Genomic DNA, 26,658 nt, shown 5'->3' with positions numbered 1-26,658 from the left:
CCCCCGGCTTCCCCGATTCAGCCGCTGGTCAGTTTTAGCAGCAGCTGAATCGGGGAAGCTGGGGGCAGAGCAGCTCCAATGGTCCGGCTGCCCAGAGCACTTCCGGGTTCCTGATGGTGCCGGACCATCAGGAGTACCAGACCATCAAATGCCGGACCATCGGAGTTTTACTGTAGTTTTATTTTTGGCCCATCATTAGTTTTATACCTAAAATGGAGTTTAATGTTTCTTACAGAAACATTGACACAGCCTGAGTAACAATGGCATGAATTAACTACCATCAGCTTTAGGCACAGGCAAGTAAGTTACTTCGAATGGCCGCTGGATGGAAAGCTGAGGGGTGGTCTATATAGACTAGCCTGGAATGGCATATAACATCTGTCCATACACGCTCTGACATGCCTTAACAGTTCCTTGATCTAGTCCTCTTTGAAGAAGAACTGACTGGCCTCTCATTAGTAAACAATGTGCGTCAAGTAACTGATGGTGTGCATTAATATACGTGCAGAGGCCTTGAGAGGGACCAGGAGGTTGAAGGGCCAGTCCCAGTAGGTTCAGCCAGCCGGGGGCTGAGTCCCAGCCACTGGTGGCCTCTCCCTGGAAGAACTTGAGAACAAAGGTGTCCCCTGAAGTTAGCACCTAGGTATGTGGTATCTCCTGTCTCCCGTCTGGCTTCTACCCTAATCCCCCTCCCAGTGGTACTGGCCTGATCTCCCCATATGTCCTAGTGCTCCTACTCTAGTTTTTCTGCCTCCCCTTCCCCGCATTTCTCCCATGTTTTAGCCTATCTCCCACCTCATTTGCACCCTTCCTCAATCTCCTGTAGTCTTGCTTCCCCATGCCATCGGCCTCTTTCTCTAGTGCTTGCCTCTTGTTTTCTGTCCCCCAGCAATCTTTCACATTGTCTGCTCACTGCCCTGTTTTTTTAGCCCCACGCACTGGTCTGCCCCCATGTCCTCATCCCTCCACCTTTTCTGTACAGACTCCAGTCTGTGTCCTGGTCTCCATCCCCACCTCATGTCTAGGCTCCAGTCCCTATGTATTGTCCCACCCATGTGTTGCATGTCCCTCTTCCCTCAGCCTTACATCAAATACCCTCTGACCTGTCGCAGCTTCCTGTACACCCTAGGGTGCAAATTGGATTGACACCCAGCAGGGTTCTGATGGAATAGGAGCCCCATGCCATGAGTCTCAGTACATGTTCTTCTTGGGAATAAATCCCTGGTTTGGGGGCTGGGCAGGGCTGCTGGCCCCTCAGGGCAGTGGACCCCAATTGAGTTCTTTCCAGGGAAGCTTGCTTATGAAGCATACTGCTCTATTTTCTATTCTCTCATCCCAGAAGGGAAACTGACCTGGGTAGCAGGCAGGTTAGAATGTCTTATGGAGTCACCCCTGTCTGTATGAGCATGCCCTCTGAAATGTGGGTGCAGTTTTACGGGCATCACTAGGTCCCCATAACCCTTTATATCAGATCCCAAGATGCCAGGGGAGGGCACTTTCCCACCCAGCCAGGTTTAGCAACACAGTCCAATCCAGTCCGTGTGAACCAGACTTTCTTTGAGGCCTTACCTTCAATATTTCCCTCCTACTGTCACTCCCCAGGCCCTGAAATGTAGGGGACTTTGCTCCTTACAACCTGCTGGAGGCTTTACCTCCTGACCTAGGCACAGCCTGGTGCCTCTCTTAGGCCGTGTCCAGACTCAGGGGTTTTTTCGGGAAAAGTAGCCTTTTCACGAAAAAACTTCCCCTGCGTCCAGACTCAAGCCGCGTTCTTTCGAAATTATTTCGAAAGAACGCGGCTTTTCTTTCGATGGCGGTAAACCTCGTTTCACGAGGAAGAACGCCTTCTTTCGAAAGTTCCTCTTTCGAAAGAAGGCGTTCTTCAATGTAAATAGGGCTTCTTCAAAAGAGAGCATCCAGACTCGCTGGGTGCTCTCTTTCGAAAAAGCGGATTGCTCTTTCGAAAGATCCGCCTGCAGTCTAGACGCAATCTTTCAAAAGAGGCTCTTTCGAAAGATGCTTTCGAAAGAGCCTCTTTCGAAAGAAGCCTGCAGTCTAGACATAGCCCTAAGGAACTGTTAATGCGCTCACGGTTCATGCTGTATAGTAGGAGAGAACAGGCTCTCTGATGTTCTGCCTTGGGTGGCAGATTTCTGAAGCAGTCTTTGACTGCTATGTTTATACTATTTACAGAGAGCCCCATCCTGCCTATCTTTACTCATCTGAGTAATCCTGTTGGTGCCAATGTGACTGCACAGTTAAGTTTGCAAGATCAGACCCAGAATGTGTCCATAAGCCATAAATTCCCCATCTCCAACATTCATTTTCAAAATCCTGTAACAGCTATCATATCTTTGTTTAGTAATCTTTCTCTTTTTCCCTATTCATGTTGAGTAAATGTTCTGGAGATGTGCGATAAAGTTTTAGGTAGAAAAAGTATTATAAATGATGCTGTTTTCTTATCTCACTGTTCAGAAACCTGCTTTGCTGGACAGTGTTAGCTATTGAGGTCAAAGGAAGAGCTCTTAGAAGTTTATGCATTTCTATCACAAGACACTTTCCCTGACTTTTCCGGGCTTCAAAATTATATCTAAATTATAGATATAGTCTAAAAATTATAGTCATACGGCTAAATGAATCAATTTTAAAATGACAGTGAAAAACATTTCTGCTATAAGATAAAAATAATTTTTGCATTTCAAATGTGTCCTAGACAAAATGGTACTTAAAACAAAAATACTGGCATTTCTTTGAGAAGATTTAAGGTAAAGCTGTGAGTATATGGATCTGCTATTTTCTAAGAAACACGGTTTTCACTTTCCGAGCTAAGGACTATAATAAAGCAATATTATTACTGATACTGGCCACCGACCCTAATCAGGCATCAGTTGTGCCAGGCACATAGAAAGCCACAGACCCTGCCCTTCAGAGTTTACGATCTAATTAGCATTAACAATCCATAAGTTATATACCCTATATTTTGGGATAATACTTACCCCAGAACATAAGATTGAAAGATTATATTGATATTATGGTTTCAGACATTTTAATATGTTTGAACTCTTTGCTTGTATTTATTCTTTGCCAGAGCTAGATCCTCCTTAGCCTATCCAGACCTTGTAAAAATTATTTTCATTCTGAAACATTTTTGTTCTTCTAAACTTGTATAGTTGCGTGTTTCACTTTGAATATGTTGTGAAGTAAACACACACATTAAATATTGCACCAAGAGGCACTAAAATAAGTGTGCATGTTGATAAATGTGTGTGTCACAATGGTTCCCAGTCACAGTATTGTAATAAAAGATCTATCAGCATTTCTACCTGTGCTCTTTACATTCACAGATCCTTAACTATAGCAGAGATAATGAGCACTCCTGATAATCTACATAGATACTCACAGCTGTATTCACTCATGGTTTTCTAATCTTTCTTCTCTAGATAAATCTGGTTACAGCTTCTTTTTCTTTGCTTCAGTACCATAATTTTCTAATAATACTTGCTAGAAATTTCAAAAGATTTCTGTAAAGATTCATCCCTTCCTTGCAGCACATGTGACTGAGCACTCATTCTTTGAAATATGTCTTGAAGTTACCCAGAATTAATGCTGGACAACTAGTGCAAAAGATTTACCTTTAAAATCAGCAAATGAATTTCCTTTGGCTGTTCTCATTCCCCAGTTTGTGTTCGCTTTCTATAAACATCCAAACAAGTGTGATTTACCTCCATAAATTCTCACAGAATTGCAATGTTAACTTCACCGCGTCAAATATATTTCTGCCAAAAGTGGTATATTTAACAGAAATGAGGAGCAGTGAGCCAGGCAGAGATTGCTGCATCCTCCATAATTAGGACCACGCAGCACTAGCATTAAGATGGTGGTCTTGCATTATGTTCTTTGTCACTGTGTTTTATTTCCTAGCATAGTGCTTTCAGTGACTTTCAATTTAGATGTTCGGCACAAGGATATTATTCATACACCTTCAAGTGTGTCCTGGCAGCACTCGCTTTGATCGGTCTCTTTTCCTGCATTGCTTGTAGCACGTGTACTGCTGCAGGGAGCAAACAAAGAGCACAGAGGCTGATCTGATGATGTGGAAATAGTCTAAAAAGGAAGGGCTGGTTTTGGACTTTATATTTGCCCTGCATTTCATTGTCAGTGGGCTTGCCTAGCTTTGTCATTTGACATGGAATTTTGCAGGATATGAGCCCAAAAGAGAGATTAGTTCCTCTTGATACAATGGGCCTGATTCCAATTTCACATGATTTCCATTGACTTCTGTACAGTTGGTTTGGCTTAATTGTAATGTACATTAGTATAGATGAGATGAGAATCAATTCTGTTGGGTTTTTCATTTTTAATTGAATGGCAAAGTTGTTCATGCTTTAAAAATTCTGCCCATACACTATCCAGTTCTGATTAATATAGATTACCAACTGTACCCCTTTTAACATCTTACTGGTAACATATAACATCTGGCCATTAAATAGCATAGCAGGTCCTTTAATGGTGATCATGGCAAAAGTTGATATAAAATATTGTATGACAATATTCCATGGAATCACAATCACTTTTCTTCATGATTTTAAACTGGACAATAACAATTACACAAATCGGAGGGCATGATTTTGGAGGATCTAGAGTTAAGCTCCTTAGTTTACGCAAGTGACATCATACAACTGACAATGTTTGAATTAATGCTGATACTCTTTTGCAACCTTGGAAAATTGAACTCACACCACTTTGCCTCCTTCGCATTTATTGTATCTTGGGAAAGCAGTGAAATCCTAGAACAAGTAGAATATATTTACTTAGGAAGCTTGATGAGTGCCAATGGCTCCATCAAGGATGAAGTTAAAAGGAGATGTGCCTTGGCAACAGTGGCTGCAAGCAAACTGAAGAAATTACGAGCTGATGAACATGTTTGGTACCAAAGTGAAAAGTTAACCCGTCCAAGTCCTAACACTCTCTAGGCTAGAAGTAGCTACATTAAATGAAACTAACATCAGAAGGCTGGAGACAGTAGACATGAGAGTTCTAAAGATGGCAGCTGTCAAGTGTAATGAATTTAAAACAAAGGACATTAGAAGGAAAATAGTAAGTGAAATCAGGGTAGACGGTTGTCTGCTGTTGGAAAAATTATAATGGTGGCGATACCATGCAAATTGTGGTAAACACAGCCACAGTTAGTTTGACCTAGTGATTGATCACTGTTTTTGTGACATTGTAAGACAGGACATGACCAAGCTGGGCTTAATGGAGGAATTAGCTGCAGATAGGAGTGCGTGGCAACCCTGTATTGCTCCCTGTGTTTGTAAGTTAGATGATGATGCAATGGCTGTACATTCACATAATTTTTAAGACCAATTCACAAATATCCATCCATCCAGTTTCTGCATTATGGAAGCTGGGTGGAACTTTCACTGTATTAGCCCCCTGGAAAAAAAAACCTTCAGTACAAAGAAACAAAACTTAGAGGTATAAGTTTACCTGGCATTGTTTTCCTGGTCATTTCTATATTTCTTACTTTATGCAATAACCTTTAAGCTGTATCATTTTCTCTGACTTTGCACTGAGGTAGCCCCCAGAATACCCTCATGCTGGGAGCCCAGGAGTGGGTGTTGTAGAGTAAGCTATATCAGCTTTAAATTTTCTGGGGATGGTCCTAGAAAAGGGAGTCACCAGCTAGCTGTCACAAGTATTGGGCAGACTGCACCTCTGACCACTCCTAGTGTCTTTGAATGCACTCTCTTGCCAGTGTCAGGCCTCGAGTCATCACCTCTCTCAGTGTGCAGTCACGCAAGTCTCCTATTCTCAGAATGCCCCTTGGCTGCAGTTGCCTGGCATTGACCATGATTACCTCAGCAGACCTGACTTACGTTCAGCCCCTTCAGCTCTGGAGCTATGACCACTGGCATTGAATGACCAGAGATCTTCTTTAGGCAAAGTAGAGTTTATTTTGAACTAATGCTTTACCAGGTGTCTGCCCTTCTTCCACCTGGGGCTCCTGGTAGATCTAAACAGGTACCACGATACCCATTGAGACGAGGTGGCAGTTGGTTCCCTTAAATCACAAACCAGTTCAGTCTTTTTGCTTCAGAGAATTGCTTTCAGTCCAGCAGAGTTTTCTGATCCTGGCTCCTCCCCTGGCAATGCCAACACCCATGTGCGAAGGGCATGTCTACACTTAAAACACAACTGGCAGACACAGTTAACCAGAATTAACTTTCTAATGCAGGTCAGGCCTAACTAACTTTTTAAACTGTTTATAGCCCTTTGGTCTGTTAGTTCCCACTACTGGCCAGACAAGCCTTGCATCTTCCTTGGAGAGAGGGTGCAGAATGCTCAAAGTGAATAGCTTTCCATTTATCTTTTCAAGTATGTGTGAGACTGTTCTTTCCTTCTTGGAAGCTATTCTTTTCCCAGCAAGAGCCCCCATCCAATTAAAGCAATGTAAGTGCATAATAAACATTTTACTAACTCATTATAGGGTACTAGGCCATCTGAAAAAGGTGCATCACATACACTATTCATACATTTATTAACGCAGGCCCACACCTATTACTCCTATTGCAAAATGCATGAGAAATGATAGTAGATGTATTATACATTTCATTACCTTACTCTTTAGTGTTGGACTCGGGCAGGTCATCCCATACAAGTGCCAATACAACCTTCATACTGCATTATTATGTATAGATATGTCAATCCTGGCTTTTTTTTTTATCACATATGATCACACATACATGGTCTTAAGGGTCCGTGTCACCTTAATTTAGCATTTAGCATTGCAGATAATAAAGGGCTTTATTCTCAAGCCTGGTTATAACTTCAGTACTGCTAACCCCTAGCGTTCAAAAGTGAGTGGCTTAAAAAAAATCGTTTTTAATAATCAGTTTGGGGTTGTTTTTTATTTGCCTCTGGTTTGTTTGGGGAGGTGGCTGTTGGAGGAAATTTTGAGTCTGTAGGCTATTGGATTTATTTCATGTTTAAAGACTTTTTGCTGCTACCAGATAGCCTTGTATCTTTGCTTATATTACCTCCCCCCCCAAAAAAAGATATTCATACATCACCACATGACTCTAGGAGCAGAGATCTTAACAAGGTCACCAGATGTCATGGTACTCACAACAAAAGTCACAAGAGCTGGTACTGTGGCCGCTTTATGCGCTACAGATGCCATAAACATGCTATCATCCTGCCAATAATTCCCCTGGAATTGGGAAATGCTCTACTATCATTTACCATGCATTTTGTAATCTGGGGATGCATGTGCAGCTTCTGGGCCCTTCACTTCTGTTTCCCATTCCCAGCTTAGGGAGAGGGAAGAGGGCAGAACTCTGCTCCCATCACTGTATATTAAGGGAAGTATAACTCATGGAAGCTGAGAGTGAGGTTAGCCCTGAGATTCAGGTAGCCAGAACCAGCTCCATTACACTCTCTCCCCCTTCCTGTGTTGAACAGAAATCTAGGGCAGGCCAGATTCTTCCTCAGTATACACCAAAACATTTCACCTCATTTGTTTGCGTTGAAATTCTATCATATGTGCATACACACACGCACACACTCTTTCTCCTACACATACACTAGTGTAACAATAGTATATAAATCTACCAATAAAAAGGGGCTGCTGCTGTTCTGTATTAAGTGGTAAGATATATTGTATTTTAAATTCTCTTTGTATTCTAGTGGCTGCGTAGAGTGAAAGTGAAGTCTCCGGGGTATTGTTAGTACAGTACTTAAACAAGGAGGACACTCATTTTTCTAGAGTGTGAATATCAAGCCCTCTTAGTACATATTAAATATAAATTTCAATGGCAAGCAAGCTGTGTCAACTCTCAAAGCCATGAGTAATGTGGTGACATTTAATTTAACTGCTTAAGTGGCATTTCTGGGCTTGCCACATTGTTTTTTAAATACTTGTGATGTGACTACTCACTCTAAATGAAAAATTGATTGTTCTGATAATACAAAAGGGAAGGAAGAAACTGATTTTATCAGTTTAAAATGCTAAATACTGAATTTCACTGATATATGTTTGAGATTAAAAACTGTGTAGTGACTACAGGATAATACCTCTTAACATGGGCTTTCTTTAATGTCAGCGCTCTTCAAATTTAACCTGCTGTATTTTTAATACGCTTTCTAAAATCATAAGCCACTCCCTGGCAAAGGGGAGTTCTTATTTGGGGGATTCTTTAGCCCATTATGAAAATATGAGGTATTGAGATCTAAGCGCCAAATTCAAATGGGGGTTTGGTCTCATTTCTGTTGTTAATAATAAAGGCAGTGGTGTTCAAATTCCAGTTACTGTACCAGTGTGCCAGTTCCTGTGCAAACAAAGGAAAAACCATCTGCCTCCGAGACTTAGAGTCAAAAAACAAAATTGGAGAAGGGGTAATGCCGCAAAACAGCCAGGGCTACTCTAGGCACATGTCTTATTAGTTCCATTCGCATTTTCCAATCGGTAAATAAAATAATGGTTGCAGAGTATTTCTATTTGGGGAGAGCTTTATGCACAATAATTTAAAAGGGAATTTTTAAAGAATAAAGAGTAAAACTTAAAGGAGAAGTTGTCAGGTAATGTATATAATAGTCACCACATTTAGATTCTTGACTGACTAGATTCTATCAGAGAGAGACACCTAGAATGAGTCTTTCAGATCACTTTTCCCTCAAAGATAAACACCTCGGGTACAGAGGGAATTCAGAATTAACTCAGCTTCAAATCAAATGGAATAAAATAACCCAAAAGGTATCAATAAACATATTTTGATTATCTGAAGAAGCCTACTTTTTATGAATTATAATACTTTTTATGAATTTATAATTACGCACAAACATCTCTTCAGTAAACTACTTTGTCAGTTGCTCTTAAGCCTACCCACACTTGATTGAATGCTATAGCATTTACTTATAAAAAACATTGCTTTTTTTTTAAAGCAGTCCCCTGTGAACTAACAAAGGGATGGAGGGGAGAAAGAGCAGAAAGACTGGCGTGAGGTATATCGCTGCAGCTGGCAGTGTAATTTCCAGTTTGGGTTCTCTCTTTCTCTCGGGTGCATGCACATATGCTCACACACCCACACACAGTTGGTATTAGCAAGCTAAATATAACTCTGTTGCTGTGGTGACATGAGCTGGCCACTTAAGTACTTACCAAGGGTCTCAGATGGATTTGTACTCATATGACTAGCCCAGGCCATCACCTGCTCTGGTATGCCTATGCTGCTATTTTTAATGTGATAGCTTGATCAAAGCTAGTACATGTAAATCTATCCAGCTGCTAGTACATGTTAATCTATCGAACACTAAGCTAACATATATATATATACATATATATATATATATTATATTATATTTATATTTAGGTATCTTATATTGTGATCTGAATCTTGCCAAGCTCAAGTTCAGGTTCACTGTTCCAGTGAGAGATGTCCAAAGGAAGGATCCCTTAAATGGGAGAACCTTCCTTGAGATATTAAAAAAGAGTTTTGTCCCATGGCACCAACAATAAGAGATCATAGCAGAAGGTTTTAAGAAGAGAAGCAAACAGTGAGGAACCAGGTTAGCCAAAAATGAACATCATTTCAACTAAGATTGAAAGTGATCAGAGCTCTAATGCAGTTACTCTAGGCCAGGTTCCCATATGATTTAAATATATGTAACTTGAATGGAGTCAGTGGAGCTAAGCCAACCTATGCCAGTTGAAGATTTGGTCGTAACTGCTTATAGCAATCAATTCCACACTTGCAAAATAGGCCTGATTCTGTCCTCGGTTATACTTGTGCAAATCCAGAGTAACAACAACATGTTATGAGGAGTTACTGTACTGTAAGGGTACATCTACACTGAGGCACTGTTTCGGGATACTTCTGGTATCTTGGAATAGCATTTTCCACATCTTGACAGCATGCCCATTATTTCAAAATGTAATCGAAATAATGGGCACGCTATTCTGATATCCTGGTAAACCTTGTTCCACGAGGATTAAGGGATTTGTCGGAATAGCACTCTGTTTCAAAATAAGCTTGAAATAAGGTATGCAATTTGCGTAGCTCAAATTGTGTAGCTTATTTCGAGCTAGCGCTGCTGTGTAAGCACACCCTCAGTGAGAGAAGGATCTGGTACTTGGCATGCTCTTTAGCTATGTCTACACTGCAACACTATTTCGGATACTTCTGGTATCCTGAAATATCTCTTTACTGTCTTTGAAACAAGCCTGTTATTTTGAAATATAATGAGCTCGCTACTCCAATGTCTCTCTAAACCTCGTTCCACAAGTATTAAGAGACGTTTTGGAATAGTTGTTTATTTTATAGTGGTAGTCAGTGCCAAATTATGAAATAAGTTATTTCAAAATTAACTCAAAATAAGCTACACAATTTGCATAGCTCAAATTGTGTAGCTTATTTCGAGCTAAGCATATCGTGTAGACACACCCTTGAAGACATGACAGTCTGTGTATGAATTCATTAGAGATGGCCCTGGACCAAAATCCCAGATCCAAACATTCCTGAACATTGGGAAGTGCAGACCTAACATTAAGCACAGCTTGGCTTTTGATAATGGGTTATTGTAAATAATAAATAAACCCCCAGATTTACAAACCCTTTAAATTTTGATAAAGCCTGGAATCCTGATTCAAGCATTGTGGCTTACGCCCATCTGAAAAATATACAATGGGGGGGTTTAAAGAACTCATTTTGATTCTAGAAAGGTTAGCAGTTTCAACATTATATCAGCATTTTAAGGAAATCTTTGTGTATGTATGGATGCAAATTCTGAAAGTTTAAAATATTTACCATACATTTGACTTGAAATATATTTAACAAAATATAAATACATCATGAAGATACAAACTCAGGGACTTGAGTATCTTTTTAAATGGTGCAATTGAGAATTTGACCCTGTTTTACCAAGTAGTGGTGCTTTGTATATTGCCTCTTGGTCTCCAGATGTCATTTTGTTTTTCTTCTACTGCCCTGCTGACTTTCTTGCACCACTCAGTTCAGTGTCCTGATCTCTATACAAAGTGAGCTGAAACTCAGTCAAGCAACTTCAGTTCAGTGTAAGAGCTACTTTATATCCATTTACTCCAAACCAGAAAGTTTGTTGTTTATCACAGCTTTGTACAGACAGCCTCTTTCAATATCAGCATACACCCTTGCACACAAGTACCTGTGTCAAGCATCTGTTCTCTTATCAAAAATACATTCTAGACATATGCAGCTTGTATTAGCTGACTGATGTTCTGCTCTTGGAACTCCTCGTGACATTCTCAAGAGCTTGCTCAGAGGAAAGGAGGAAGAAATAAAAAGTTAATTACTTTTCTTACTGCTTAATTACTGCACTTACTACTTTATTGTCATTTTAACCCGCTGAGCTGTATATTAGAGAATATGATGAGGCTGCCATGCACTTTTCATCCTTTTTTGAGAACTGCTTCTTCTTTCATCCTCTGAAGTTTCTGTACCATGATTCTAGAGCCGTCATGTTACTGTCTCATTCAGAATTAAAGTACAAAAATGTTTAAGTTAGGTCCTCAGGTTAGGGATGTTAAATTGCGAGTAACTGACTAATCGAATAGTCGATGCATTTTTGTATCGACTATTTGATTAGTCAATAGGGTGCCTCTGCCTTTGAAATATAGGTATACTTCAAAGGTGAAAGTGCCAAATGGACCGCAGGGTCAGCTGGGGACTCCCTCCACTGACTCCAGGCTCCGTGCGGCGCTACCTCTTTGAAATGCCATGGGGAGCCTGGCATCAGGCTCCTCGCAGTGTTTCAAAGCAGCAGCGCCCTGTGGAGCCCTGGATCAGCAGGGGATGTCCCCAGCTGATCCTGGGCTCCACGTGGAACTGCCACTTTGAAATGCCACATGCAGCCTGCGGACAGCATTTCAAAGTGGCAGCGTCATGTAGAACCCAGGGTCTGGCTCCAGGTTCCACACAGTGCTGCCACTTTGAAGTACCCCCTCCTCTTCCCCCACCTGCCTTGCTGCCTCTTTCTGACAGAGACAGCAGGCGGGGGAGAAGCAACTAGTCAACTAGCCTGTCGCATTTGCTTATCGGATAGTCAACTAGTCCTTCACATCCCTACTCATGTAATGTCCATTGAATTCAGTAGCGCATTTCTGATTAACACCAGCTAAATAGCTGCACTATTATTTCTTTAGTAGGGTTTGCAGGTTGCTTTACAGACCTGTGAGTACAGAGGTCCCTGCCTCAGACTTCTTCTGCTGTAAATCTGTATCTTTGCAATAATTCAACAAACCAACAAAGTACTTTTCCAACCCCTACTGGAATCAACAAAGTGTAGCAGCTTACCACAACTTTATAGTCATACTCTCTAGACTTTTCTCACATATTTTCCAACTCCTGAATAATACACCTTCCACTTCCTTGTTTCCACTGAACAATGAAAAATTTCATAAGAAGTGCTTTAAGAAGCCAGATTTAAATATTTAATGTTAAAGGATTTGGAATAAAGGTGATATAGCTACATAGGAAGATGCAGCTTTTATTAGAAGACCTAATGCCACCAAGATATGAGAATTGATGCTGTTTTCACTGCCCACCTTTGGGTGATTACAACTGACTTTTGTGTGCCTTCTTAATTAGCTGTGGAGGTGTTTTGATTAAAATGAGATGCATTTTCCAATAATTGAAGTCAGCTTTTACTTCACAACACAGAGAAATCCACAGAGACAGGAACTGTACAGGAAGATCAAGGAACCAAGTATCTTTCCATATTTCTCTCTCCCTCTTCCTCTCCCTCTCTCTCTCTCTCTCTCTCTTTTTAACATAGTCCCCTGGGAGGGTGGGAGAGGATTGTTTACTTTAAGTGAGGAGGATAAATCCATTTGTATTGAAATGTCTAACCAAAGACAGACTTAATTAACCACATTCTGTCTTCTGTTACACTAATGCAACCCCAGTGAAGTTGCTATTGTTCCAGGCAAAAATAGACACTGGGGGTGTGTCTAGACTATATGGCTCCATCGACGGAGCCATGTAGATTAGGCAGGACAGCAAAGGAAAATGAAGCTGCTGTTTAAATAATCGCCGCTTCATTTAAATAAAAATGACCGCCATGCCAATCAGCTGATTGTCGACACAGTGCGGCAGTCTAGACGGGAATCTGCCAACCCCAGAACCCTTCGTCAGCAGATCCTTTATGCCTCGTGAAATGAGGCTTACAGGATCTGCCGACAAAGGGTTCTGGGGTTGGCAGATCCCCGTCTAGACTGTCGTGCTGTGCTGACAATCAGCTGATCGGCACAGTGCGGTGGCCATTTTGATTTAAATGAAGTGGCGATTATTTAAATTGCAGCTTCATTTCCCTTTTTCGCGTAAACTTATCTACATACCTCCGTCGACAGAGCCGTGCAGTTTAGACGTACCCTAGTATTTCACCTTTTGGAAGTGTCTCCTTAACAGTAGATGATGCTGAGCGTAAATTGCTGGAGGATGCATCCCAAATGCCACATGATAATTGGGCACTTAGGGTACGTCTAGACTACAGGCTTTTGTCCACAGATACTGTCGACAAAGCTTCTGTCGACAAAGAGCGTCTAGACTACAGCCAGTTCTGTCAACAAAGCAAGCTGCTTTGTCGACAAAACCCTGTAGTCTAGACACAACCCTAGATGCAATAACACCTTCTGTCGACAGAACTCTGTCGACAAAAGGCATTATGCCTCGTAAAATGAGGTTACCAGCGTCGACAAAACTGCTGAGTTCTGTCGACGTTATGTCGACAGAACTCAGCGGTAGTGTAGACGCAGGTATAGTTTTGTCGACAAAAGTCCACTTTTGTCGACAAAACTCTGTAGTCTAGACACACCCTTAGGGATGTGCAGTGACATGATGGGCACATTTTTTTCTGGGTCATCCCACTGCAGTACCATCAAGTTATTAGTAATGGTCTGTTATATCGTACATGTGTTTGTTCCATGCTACAGTTTGGTTACTTTTCAAATGATTTTACAGAGCAATCGTAGCTGCAGGAGTATGGCTAGCAGCAGAATGAGTAGGTATACAGCAGCATAACCTGTAAAGAGTTGGTAGAGATGGCTAGGTGAAGTGCTGGCCAAAACCAAGAAAAATAATCTGTTGGTCAAAGCCTGAGGTCCTTATTCAAGCCCTAAGCCATTCAATTTTTATCTCAGCTGTGTTTGCCACATTGTAGTCTTCTGATGTCATTTAAGTCAGGTGATTTAATATTACAGGCAGTCCCTGGGTTACGTACAAGATAGGGACTGTAGGTTTGTTCTTAAGTTGAATTTGTATGTAAGTCGGAACTGGTACATATTGTAGGGGAAACTCTAGCCAAACATTTCTCCAGAGCTCAGTTTTATTCTCCCACACCTCACTTCCCTCAGTCCTTTATTCTCAAGCTGAGGTGTCTGCCGAGAAAAGCCGCTCCGCATCTCCCTGGTCTGCTGGTGGGGGGAGGGGGGGGGCCCTAGCTTCGCGTCTCCCTGGTCTGCTGGAGGGAAGCAGCTAGTGCGGGGTTGCCTCACCCCGTTTGTAAGTAGGTATCTGATGTAAGTCGGATCCATGTAACCCGGGGACTGCCTGTATTTTTATAGATGAGAATGGAATTTTTAGTGTATTTCATTATACATACAATTACACCCACCCCTATAAGTTTAGATGATTCCTTTAAAAAAAATATTCTGTTGCAGGATACAAAAAGGCCATTTATAATCTTAGATGTACATTTATTCATTCACTGGATGATTTACCTGGTGTTTCTTGGGTGTGGTGGCTCAGGGCAGGGGGTGGGATGTGCAGGAATTAGGGCAGCTGGATGGAGGTGTAGGGCGGGGGCTCAGGGCAGGATATGTTGGGTGCAGGAGTCAAGGCAGGATGTGGGGTGAGCAGGAGTCAGGGTAGGGGGTTGGTAGTGTAGGAGTTAGGGCAGGGAGGTTCTTAGGGTGTAAACGTGGGGGATGCAGGAGTAATGGCAGGAGACTGGATAGGGGGTGGTCACCATCAAGCATGCCAGGTGGCAGCATTCCAGGGCTGACTAGGGCATCAGGAACCACATTGGCCGGTCCTCCGCCCCTAGAGCCGGGGCTGGCCAAGGCAGCAGGGACCACACTGTCCAGCCAGTGGATCCTTTGGACTAAGTGGGGCAGTGTGGGCCACTAGGTATGGTGGCCAGCAACAGCTAGAGCCTTGCACCAAGCCAGCCATTCTGTTCCCAATGTGTCTGCCCTTCTGTGGTTATTTGACATCATGACTGTTGCTGTTATCAGACTTCTCCCTTTTCATTTGATTAGACACAATCGAATTCCAGGTACAGCTCATTGCCCTGGAACAACCAAACCTTGATCTTGCTTTAAGTTAGAATAAGAGGGAGCTGCATGCCAAATTTGATGGCCCTTATTCTGACCATTCAGGAGGACTATTCTGAACAGACAGACCCGCAGACACACAAACTCTCAAATGTATAGTAGATAAATACACTTTTCAAAAGCCAAAGTTTTACCTGGTTAAATAGACATTTCATTTTGCTGCATATATTATTTGCTTTTAGAGACTTTTTTTAGCCCACATTTATAATATCAATTTACAGTAAAAGCTTTTTTTATCCAGCACTTCATCAACCAGCAAAGTCAAGAAACTGTCATTTCTGATATGCACAGAAAGTCCAGTTTATAGTGGGGTTGATGTAGGCACCACAAGGGGCTGAAACGTAGGAGGGGTTGTGGGGCACAGACTCTAGGAGAGAGTTTGGGTCTGAGAGGGAGCTCAGACCATGGGAGGAGTTCAGGATGCCGGATGGGAGAAGGCACTTAACAGAGCACCCAGAGCCAGCAGCATGTGTTTCTACTGGTGGTGCCCATCTCATACATGCCTCGGTGCACATGAACATTTATTCCTCATATGGATATAAAAATTAGAAGAAACATTCTTCCCTGCTAGTGCTGGTGAAGGTATGGCCCAGTGGCTCTACCTCCATCCCCCATCCCTGAGCACTGCCTCTGTAGCTCCCGGCCCATTGGCTGGGAACGATGGCCAATGGGACCTATGGAGTACAGTACCTCTGCCACACTCCAAATCCCTCCCTCTTAGTTAACTGGCATTTTACATTTACCAGCACCCCAGAACCCTCCCTCCCGCAGCATGCAGGATAAAAGGGATTTTACTGTATTTACCTAAGAATGCCAACACCTACTCTTTGCATCTTTTTCCTTACAAAACACATTAGAAATGTAGCACTTAGTGAAAGCTGCATTAGACACTCATTGATATTTTCAGTCCATTGCATACATTTTGTAAAGAGAATAATAAAGGTACAGTGATTCCGTGTGTTGCACTTTGTCATTCCATCCAAATTTGTTTTAATGTTACTATTTGAAGAATATGCTTAATTAGATGTGCTCTTTAGTCATTCATATTTGTAACACTGAAAGATGAAACTTACCATTGCTTCTGTTTCTCCACAAGCTGCTGCAGGGACTAACCCCTAACATTGGTAGAATAACTTTAGTTTTTGTCTACATACTGCACTATATTCAACATCTTCTTATGTATGTTAAGCATAAAGAAGCTGTCTCTTCTGAAATGAACAGTTGCTTTAGGAGACAGGTTGCTTTATGTATTAAATCTGGTAAAATAATTGAAGATAATGTGTCTTTGGTACACTTTGGGGGGCATTCAGATGATTTAGTGATAATACATAATTCAGATTGGTATCACACCAATCCTGAGTGGCACAAAGATGAGGACAAGAGAAACGAAAGTGGCATCTTTATGGCTCCTTAAATTTGGGAGCCCAAGGATGTTCCAGTGGAGGCCAAGTCAAAGCACCCCTAGGGCTAATTTAAATGAGCTGCTCCTGAAGGATCATTCAACCAGCAGGGATTGGTGGATCACATAGTAATTCAGCTCCACCTTTTTTTCTGCTCCCTTCTTCCCCAGCCAGCGTTGATAGAACCTGTGCGCTGGGGAGTTGGGTACCATTGGAGGTGACATAAAGCCAGCTATGCCCCCTCATGCCTTTCCAGGGTTCCCTCACTCTGAACCTTAGTTAGAGGTCGAAGGTACTAGTTCCACTGAAGCCAGTAAAGATTTCCATTCGTTTCAGTGGGAGCAGGCTGTACAATGAATTTTTATAGCAAAATTTATAAATCCCTAAAGCAGTCACTATTTATAATGTCTGCACTGACCTAGCCTTATACATGACAAGTTGGCATTTGTACAAGAGCGTACTATAGGCAAGTGGAGTGCATTGTATGTTAGCAGCATTCAAACACACACACAGTTTTTAGTGTGTGATTTGTTATCTTTGAGGTGAGTACAGCAGCTTGCTACAAGACAGAAGGAGTTTTCATTTCAGTAGTGAAGTCAATAATTATGGAGGTTATCATTGTCCTGCTCAGAACTTCATGTCATTTTCATAAATCATTCATTTCATTGTCATAAATCATGCTTTACAGCTGCAGAATGGAAACTTATTGCTGGACTTTGATGAAAATCTTGTAACAGTCACTCAGGTAAGACACTAAAACTGTGAAAGGAAAACTGAGATGAAATCACCAGTAGAATTAGCGCTATTTGAAAATGTTTAATTTGAGTTGAGCTACACCAGAATGTAGCTAATGCAAAATATAAATAATTTTAAAAGAAATTATATAGCTGGAAAATTCATGTATGTGGTGACACTGAAAATGGAACTGTCTAAAATCAATGAAAGGTAAAAATTAGCTCCCAAAATTTCTGCTAGTGGCTGAAATTCCATTTATGTGAAAGCAGCTGTACTCATTTAGACCAGTCCAGAATTGAGCTCTAGTTGGGGTCCAGAACTAGAACTCCTAATGCAAACAATCCCAGACTTCGAAGGATTTGAAATCCAGATTAAAGTGTCACTGTTCAAGCCTCTTTAGCAAGAATCCAATGAAGTTATTTTCACACTAAATTACAATTTACATTTGCTAACAAAACTTGCCAGTGTCCTGTACAAAGAGTTGCAGTCAAGCCCAAATGAACGCTGTTGTCAATATATTGCTCTTCTTCTGGGGTCACCCTGGGGAAGAGCATACTAGAATAAACAGTAATGGCGGTTCTGTATTTCTCTGTCAAGTTAACATGGATCCTACCACTTTAATATCAGAGAGACTCTCAGGAGCTCTTTGGAGTTCCATCAGAATGAATTTCCTCAGGTGCATGAACCTGAAAGAACTTTGAAAAGTAACATGATCCCCACTTTACAGAGTGGCAGGTTATGTGACTTGCTCCTGTTGAACTAAATGCTGGAACCTTGAGTTCAAAGAGACTCATTGGCTACGTCTAGACTGGAATGATTTTCCGCAAATGCTTTTAACAGAAAAGTTTTTCCGTTAAAAGCATTTGTGGAAAAGAGTGTCTAGATTGGCACGGACGCTTTTCCGCAAAAGCACTTTTTGCAGAAAAGCGTCCGTCCAATCTAGATGTGGTTTTGCACAAGAAAGCCCTGATCGCCATTTTCGCCATCGGGGCTTTTTTGTGCAAAACAGTTTTTAGCTGTCTACACTGGCCCTCTTGCGCAAAAACATTTCCAGAAAAGGGCTTTTGCCCGAACGGGAATGTCAAAGCATTTGCGCAAGAAGCACTGATTTTGGACAGTGATAGAAATGTAGCCGTGTAAGTCTGGGGTAGTTGAAGCAAAATGCAGGACAATGTAGCACTTTAAAGACTAACAAGATGGTTTATTAGATGATGAGCTTTCGTGGGCCAGACCCACTTCCTCAGATCAAATAGTGGAAGAAAGTAGTCACAACCATATATGCCAAAGGATACCATTAAAAAAAAATGAACAAATATGAAAAGGACAAATCACATTGCAGAACAGGAGGGAGATGCAGGGGGGGGGGAAGGAAGGAAGGTAAGTGTCTGTGAATTGATTATATTAGAGGTAGGGAGAGTGGGATGTTTGTGAGTTAATGGTATTAGAGGTGATAATTGGGGAAACTATCTTGGTAATGGGTGAGATAGTTCAAATGTTAAGTCCTTGTTGGAAAGTGTCGAATTTTAACATGAATGACAGTTCAGAGGATTCCCTTTCAAGTGCAGATGTAAAAGGTCTTTGTAGCAGAATGCAGGTGGTTAAGTCATTGAGAGAGTGTCCTTTCTGGTTAAAATGGCAAGAAACTGTTTTCTCTTTGTGATCTTATCTGATATCTGTTTTGTGGGCATTAATCCTTTGGCGAAGTGTCTGAGATGTTTGTCCAATGTACATAGCAGACGGACACTTTCGGCACACGATAGCGTAGATTATATTTCTGGATGCGCAGGAATATGTGTTCTTGATCTTATAACTCACTTGGTTAGGTCCAATAATGGTATCAGCAGAATGAATATGTGGACAAAGCTGGCAACGGGGTTTGTTGCAAGGGAAGGTACCAGGGTTGGTATTAGTGTGGTATGTCCTGTGGTGGTTGGTAAGAATCATCTTGAGGTTAGGTGGTTGTCTATAGGAGACTATGGGTCTGTCTCCCAGAGCCTCTTTGAGTATGGTATCCTGTTCCAATATAGGCTGTAGTTTATTGATAATGTGTTGGACAGGTTTAAGTTGGGGGTTGTAGGTGATGACAAGTGGTGTTCTATTGTTGGTTTTCTTGGGTCTGTCTTGAAGTAGATGGTTTCTTGGTATTCGTCTGGCTCTTTCAATTTGCTTTTTTATTTCTCTGGGTGGGTAGTTGAGATTTATAAATGCTTGGTAGAGATCCTGAAGCTTCTGGTCTCTGTCAGTGGGATTAGAGCAGATGCGGTTGTATCGAAGGGCTTGGCTATAGACGATGGATCGTGTGGTATGTTCTGGATGGGAGCTGGATGCATGTAGGTAACTGTATGAGTCGGTGGGTTTTCTGTAGAGAGTGGTGTCTAATTTTCCATTGTTGATTTGTACGGTGGTGTCCAGGAAGTGGATCTCTCGTGTAGAATGGTCCAGGCTGAGGTTGATGGTGGGGTGTAGGTTGTTGAAATCTCTGTGGAATATCTCCAGTGTTTCTTGGCCATGCGTCCAGATCATAAAGATGTCATCGATGTACCGTAGGTAGAGGAGGGGTGAAAGGGGACGGGAGTTGAGGAAACGTTGTTCTAGGTCAGCCATAAAGATGTTAGCATACTGTGGGGCCATGCGTGTACCCATGGCTGTGCCGCTGATCTGGAGGTATAAGTTGTTCTCAAACTGGAAATAATTGTGGGTTTGATTTTGGACAGTAGAACATCGGTGCTTTTGCGCAAATTCAAGCGGCCAGTGTAGACAGCTGGCAAGTTTTTGTGCAAAAGCAGTTGCTTTTGCGGAAAAACTTGTCAGTCTAGACGCAGCCATTGTGTTAAATTCTCAGTTTCACTTATTCTACATTAGGCTAGAGTGACTAATATGAATTATGGGATAAGAGTTCCACCAAATCTTTAGCCCCTCGTCCATGACAGAGTCTCTTCCCCTTAGGCCAGGAGTCAGCACTCCTCGACAGAAGAGCTGATTTTCACTGGCACACGGGGTGGGAGCTCAGGCCTGCCCCTTTCCCCCCCATGCAGCTGCAGGCTAGAGCAACAGCTCCAGCTTCTTGCTGGGGCAGGGGGCGGGAGAGGCACTCGCACACATCCCTGGGGCTGCCCCTGCTCGGCGTGTGCGTGCAGCTCCTGGGACCTAAGGTGTTAACACGCCGTCCCACCCTAGCTACAGGCTCTGCTTTGGGAGGGGGCTGCTGGTCACACCTGGCATGCCAAGGCCTAGGCTGCTCCATTCTGCTCCCCAAAGGCTGTGGGGAGGAGAGCTGTGTCCCTAGTACTCCTCTGCCCCCAACCAGGCTGGAGCCAGCCCTGGGCAACCCCGGGCTCTGTCTGCCCAGGCTCCGGAGCTGTAGCCAGCAGGCAAAGGGCTGGGTTAGGCAGGAAAGAAACTCTGCCCACCTCTCCCCACCCCAGCACTGCTCCAGCGCTGTATGTCCCAGTGCTGCAGTGCTGCCAGGGAGTGTGCTGTGAGCACAGGGATGTGCGGGTGGGGAGGTGAAGGAGGATGCAGGGGTAGGGGTTGCAATGAGGAGCATGGGGCAATGCAGGGGATCAGACTGGGGGTATCATGGGGCTCAGGGAAGATGTGAAGGGGAGATACAATTTTATGTTGCACTTTCCTTTACTCCCCACTTTTGCCTCCCTCCCCAACTAGCTATTTGGCTCCATTCTCACCCTCTCACCTTTTCTGTGATACTCCTCCAGCCCCCTTCAGCCCAAAAACTCCCTCTCATCCCCCCACCCCACAACTTCTCCTGACACCAAACTCCATTCCAGATCCTGCCGTCATCACCCCGTCCCGCACCCCACCTCCCACCCAGATCCTGCAGTCCCATCCCATTCACTAGCAGCCCTGTCTCACACACTGAGCTTTTTATTTTTGTTCCCACTCCAGAGCCTAAGGGAGTCCCCAAAATCCACTCACTCTGGAACCCCAGAAAAGTAAATCTGGCTTATGGGAAGCCCTGAACCTCAGTCCTCCCTGCCCCTTCCCCTCACCCCATGAGGGCTGGAGTGCCAGAAGAGTGAGGTGTCAGTTGGGGGCCACATCAGTGTGGGTTGGAGGTTTTGGGAGGAGTTTTTTTGCTTCTCACTTGCGTGGTCCCCAACTGATTTTTCTGTTAATCAGTGACCCCCAACCCAAAAAAGGTTCCCCACCCTTACCATGAATAAAGAAAAATTTGAAACCTTTAGTGTTGGACATAATATTTTACTTTATTTAAAATGAAGTTTGATAACTAACATGAGAAAGTTAAAATGCTTAATCTGTTTAATAATTTAAATTAAACCATTCTCCTCAGCTGCAGCACTCGCAAAATGGCTCGGCTGTTAATTAACAGTGAGTTTCCATCAGCAACTGGTAGTCTGCAGAAAGGTTTGCATTGACTCACATGGTCCACGGAGCACGCGGTGGAGAGAGCCCCAAGTGGCACGGCCCGGGGCAGGAGAGTAAAATCTTGGCATGCTACTTTGGAAAGGTTGCTGACCCCTGCCCTAGGCTGACCACCTGCAGGATACAGTCTCAGATCTCTGGTAATCCCTGCAGTCACTGACACGTCTATTTGTCACTTTTTCTCTTTTATGGTAGAAGAGGAAGGTTTGGAGGATCCTTCCCTGTGGGCAGGAAAACCCACATGGTCTCATCTGTGAAAGCCTATGTACACTTTCTTTAGAATGCTAGTGAGAAGTCAGAGTAGAGGAGGCTGGAGAAGGTTGTTGGCGCAAGTTGCACAATGACACAGACACAGACAACCTTGAACAAGCAATTTAGAAGTCTTAGAAGAAAGTAACTGTTTGCCATTGTCACACCCCTGCAGCCATTGGTTGGCAAGAAGTTGCATCTGAAATGATTAAATTAGGAGTATTGTTATTTCTCAGGTTTTTCTAAACATTCCTAAGAATAAATGGCTAGCACATTTTGTGCACAGTACCAGAGTCGCCTATTTCATCTCTACATTGCATGTGTATCCCAAAATAGCCACCCTGCGTCTACACAAGCCGTCTGTTATCTTAAAATATTTTTCATAATAACGGGCGTGCTATTTCACCATCCCAGTAAACCTCGTTGCACGAGAGATAAAGGATGGCTTGAAATAGCGTGTTATTTCGAAATATGGCACTAGGTAGATGTGCCAAATTCAAAATAAGCTATTTCCAAATAGATTTGAAATAAGATACGCAATTTGTGCAATTTTGAGTTTAGGGTGCTGTGTAGACGGACCCTTGGAGAGGCTACTTCTATAGCTGTATTAGCTCCCAACAAAATAACTACAGCTTTAACAAACAAAGGGGGCTAATGATCTCCCCATATACAGTACATGGATAAATTCTATTCACATGAATCTAATAAGAACTATACTCACACTCTTGAAAGGAAATCTAGACCTTTAAGTGGAAAACGTGTTGGCATGTCACCAAAACAAAGTGATCTATTTAACACAATACAGAATGTGAAGAGATGTGAAATAATTCATTTCTAGGCTGAGTGCTTTTAATGCAGCTAGACGAATTCAGGGTGGAGAGTGTCTTATTTATTGTAGCATTGACTCTTTTTTAAACAATACATATATAAGAAAAATATAAAAGTCACTGAAACTATTGCATTTTGAATAAATAGCCTTCCTCCTTAGAAGATCATTCATGGTGTAACCCGCACAGATTTCTCTATCATTCACACACACTAGGGACACAAACCTTAACCCAATTCCTAGGACTCAAGGTGCAACCCTGTTAATATAAACACCCATCCTTACACAATTCAAAGGTCTCAGAGCATAACTTCCTGCAGGTTTGCAAGATCTTTTGCCATTGAAAGAGTTTTACACAGTAATATTCTTATTCTCGATTTATTGACAATTACAAAGCAAGACAAATACACATGCTAAGCACACAGTGTCATGCTCACCAATCCTAATAAAGGCAGGCAAACTTCCCCTGTTGGCCAGGCAAGGTCAGTCTCTCTGGATCTCGTTGGAGATCTGTCCTTGCTGCATGTCACAGGCATGCAGAGGAGTTCTGGCAGCTCTGGTCTTAGACTGGGTCTTGGAGGTGAGTTCTTCCAAATCTTTCCTCCTCCTCCTTTCTGTTTCTTTCTTCCTTTTCCCTTTCCTCCCTTTTCCCTTTTCTGCTGGTTTCCTTTTTGGTCCCAGTTTATATAGTGAAACTTGAGTCCAACTTAGCTATACCTTAACCAATTATTTTAGTATAATTTCCCTAACCAATCATAACATACTGTAACAGAATTACCCTACCAATCACACCCCACCACCTTTGCTGATTTACACCTAGCAAAATTAATTATACAGCAGACAGAAACAATTAAAAAATAGACAGCGATCATACAGACAAACAATTGGAAAGTGAGGACCATAACAATAGAATGAGGATTCCATACCCCCAATTATGGATAAACAGTTTCTTGACAGACGAAAAGCTGTTAACTAAGTTTTCTTTACCCATCTTGATATCTGTTTCTTTATCTGGCAACAGTGGGGTGCCATTAGGACAGAATCCCCTTCTTAGCAGCCTGGTGTGACGTTATTTTAATGCAGTGGAGATGGAATGTGAGTATGGGACTCTGAGCTTTACACAAAGTCTGCTGCTCTTCAGTCTGGCTGCAGAGGAAGGCTTTAGACCTTCCAATATGGATACAGGCCTTGGAATATGGCTATAGAAAAAACATATTGTTACAATGACAGAAAGCTGTGAGCTGATGCTGTGTAGGAAACCTTTCACATTTTCCCTCTCCATTTCACATAAGAGGATTGAGAAAACAGACTATGACCTGATTGTCCTAAGTGTCCTAACCATCTGCTACTCCCATGGCCCTACTGATTTCAGAGAGCAGAATTCCAAGCGTAACATCAACTCTACTATAGAATTAGAGGGCTTCAAAGTGGTTTCCAGACCTTGGAATCCCACCTAAAGTGGGGGACATGGTAAGAAAGTTAAAATGGATGTTCAATCCCATTAAAATGTAAAAGTCTGACTTTTCATGCTCACGAAGTACTGAAGAAGTGTAAGAAAGGAGGAAAACCTCACTGAATTACCCTCTGGGAATGTCCCCTTTGGTAACAAAAGTAAGGGGTAGATTTTAAATGCTTCCATGCAATGCTAGGAACTGTTCTGCCGGTTTGGTTTCTTGCTTCAGGAGCCACTACCCCTGGCAGAGCAGATATACAGTGGTATTGTCTGAGTTCCCGTACATCTGCCTAGTGGCTCTGATGGAGAACTTCCAGACATAGTTATGAAAGTGCTATCTGTTATTAGTAGCTCTATTATCGCTTACTGTGCATAGAGATTTAGGTGGAGAGCAGTGGAAGTGCTGTGGATACCTCAACCCTCAGAACTATGTGAAGTTCCAAAATGTTTGTTGTTTCTCATTACAACTGCGACCTACACTCTATAACTTTTGCCTGTCAAATAATCTGTACAGAGAACATCAATGGGGCTACTGATTTGATTAGTCTACTTGATGCAAGATCAAGCTTTGGAAAAATTACTGTTCTGAAATGGACACTTTTAAAAATTATCAAAATTGGGAGCTGTTCTAAGCTTCGGATTCCCACAGGAATCCTTCAAAGTAATGTGTCTAGAGATTAATTTAAAATAGAACTATAAAGGTTTTTAGTCTGATATGTTTCAGCAGTTGGTTAAAAGGGGTGCTATTCCTGGTCTACATTATAAGGTTGGTAGGGAAAGGCATTTTGACTCCAGAGTGTTGACCAGTAACTAATTGTTACAGTTAGTAAGAAAATGGTGAGTATTATCCATGGGAAAAGAATGTGAAGTAACAAAAATTGCCCCCCATCCACCTTTTTTGGTAGTTTTCACTGGAATTTTCCAGTTTTACAATGAAAAAAATCAAATACCACATTTTTTTGGTTGGGAAGGTGAATGTTTTTATCACAAACTGAAACATTTTTGAAAGAAACAAACATTTTCATTTCCAGCACAAGTTGCTTACCAAAAAGAAAAAAAAAGGTGTCCCACCTATATATTGTTTATGAATTTCACTACTCTGAGTACTGATCAACTTATCATGTTATCTTGTTTTCCTTAGACTGTTTCATAATGGGACAGTAATTTACACTGCAGAGTTACAGTAGTAATCTGACTTTGTGCAACATGTCAGAAAATTTGATAAGTCCCCTTAAAAATTAAATATACAAATAATTTGGGGTGATATTACTCCAGCAACCAATTCCATTCATGATCAGTGCCTAGATACCTTTAGGTAGCTCTTTTTGAACAAAATACTTAGATTATGCTTTCTTGGGAGTTTTGTATGGGAGGAATTATGATTGTTCTATAGCAGCTGTGATTTGATCACTATGATCACACTATGTAGTTTTCTGTACTATAGAAGGCACATTGAAAGCAAGGTTTCTTCAGGCTTGATTGGGTTTCCATGGCAGCTGTGGTTCTATCCACTCTCAATTCATCTCTGTGGGTGCTGAGTCTGAGCTTCGGCCGATATTTTGCTCATGCAGCCATGGAGGCCGGTATGTGTTATGAAAGGGTTTTCGGCCTTCTGGTCCAGCTTCGTGAGATCTCTTGGGTTGGTTTTTTTCAAGACCAGAACCCAAAAGGAGTCCCTGATAAAACTAAATTAATTAATGGAAAGCTGCCCAATTGTAATGGCCTTATCACCTCCCCACCCCATCCTGTAGAGCACGTGTAGGCTACACTCATTCCATTGGCGAGTGGTTCTCAGCCAGCTACATTGCAGCATCCCACCCACTTCCCCTGGACCGAATAGAGGTTGCAGTCCAGGCCATAAGAGATCAGAGACAAGGTCATGGACTGGGTGGCCGTGGGACATACACATATTCCATGTGCCCAGAGAAGCTAAGAACAGAAAGATAATATCGCCCCATTGCAGATGTTTTCTCTATGCCCTATCCCCTTCTGTGGTGGATTGCCCCCATAAAAGTGTTTCCCAGGGAGCAGCTACTGACAGTTTGAGCCTCTTCTGGGTTTGTGACCCAGCCCCATGGCCTATTTGCCCCCCACAGAGGGGACAATTAAGATATAAATAGCTTTATTTGAGATAGGTGATAGGAATTCATTGCTTGTTAAGTGTAATGCATCCTCTTCCTTGATTTTCTTTAAAGACTAATTACAGACGTTCTCTTTTCTTTCC

The 26,658-nt window shown here is 42.2% G+C and overlaps 1 protein-coding gene across 24 annotated transcripts in view; it reads left to right on the top strand.

Moving 5' to 3' along the window:
- Positions 1–26,658, top strand: part of DAB1 (DAB adaptor protein 1) — a 777,383-nt gene that overhangs the window by 724,824 nt on the left and 25,901 nt on the right. For 16 of the 24 annotated variants that reach the window (XM_075936059.1, XM_014578749.3, XM_075936061.1 and 13 more), the window contains one exon: positions 17,456–17,512. The exons of the other annotated variants lie outside the window; for them this stretch is intronic. In XM_075936059.1, coding sequence (XP_075792174.1) covers positions 17,456–17,512 — 57 coding nt within the window. The remainder of the gene's footprint in view (positions 1–17,455; positions 17,513–26,658) is intronic. 24 annotated transcript variants of the gene reach the window in all.

Source organism: Pelodiscus sinensis, chromosome 9 (genome assembly GCF_049634645.1).
Source record: "Pelodiscus sinensis isolate JC-2024 chromosome 9, ASM4963464v1, whole genome shotgun sequence".
Lineage (NCBI taxonomy): Eukaryota > Metazoa > Chordata > Testudines > Trionychidae > Pelodiscus > Pelodiscus sinensis.
The sequence above is the reverse complement of the archived record's forward strand: the minus strand, read 5'-3'. Positions and strand labels throughout refer to the sequence as shown.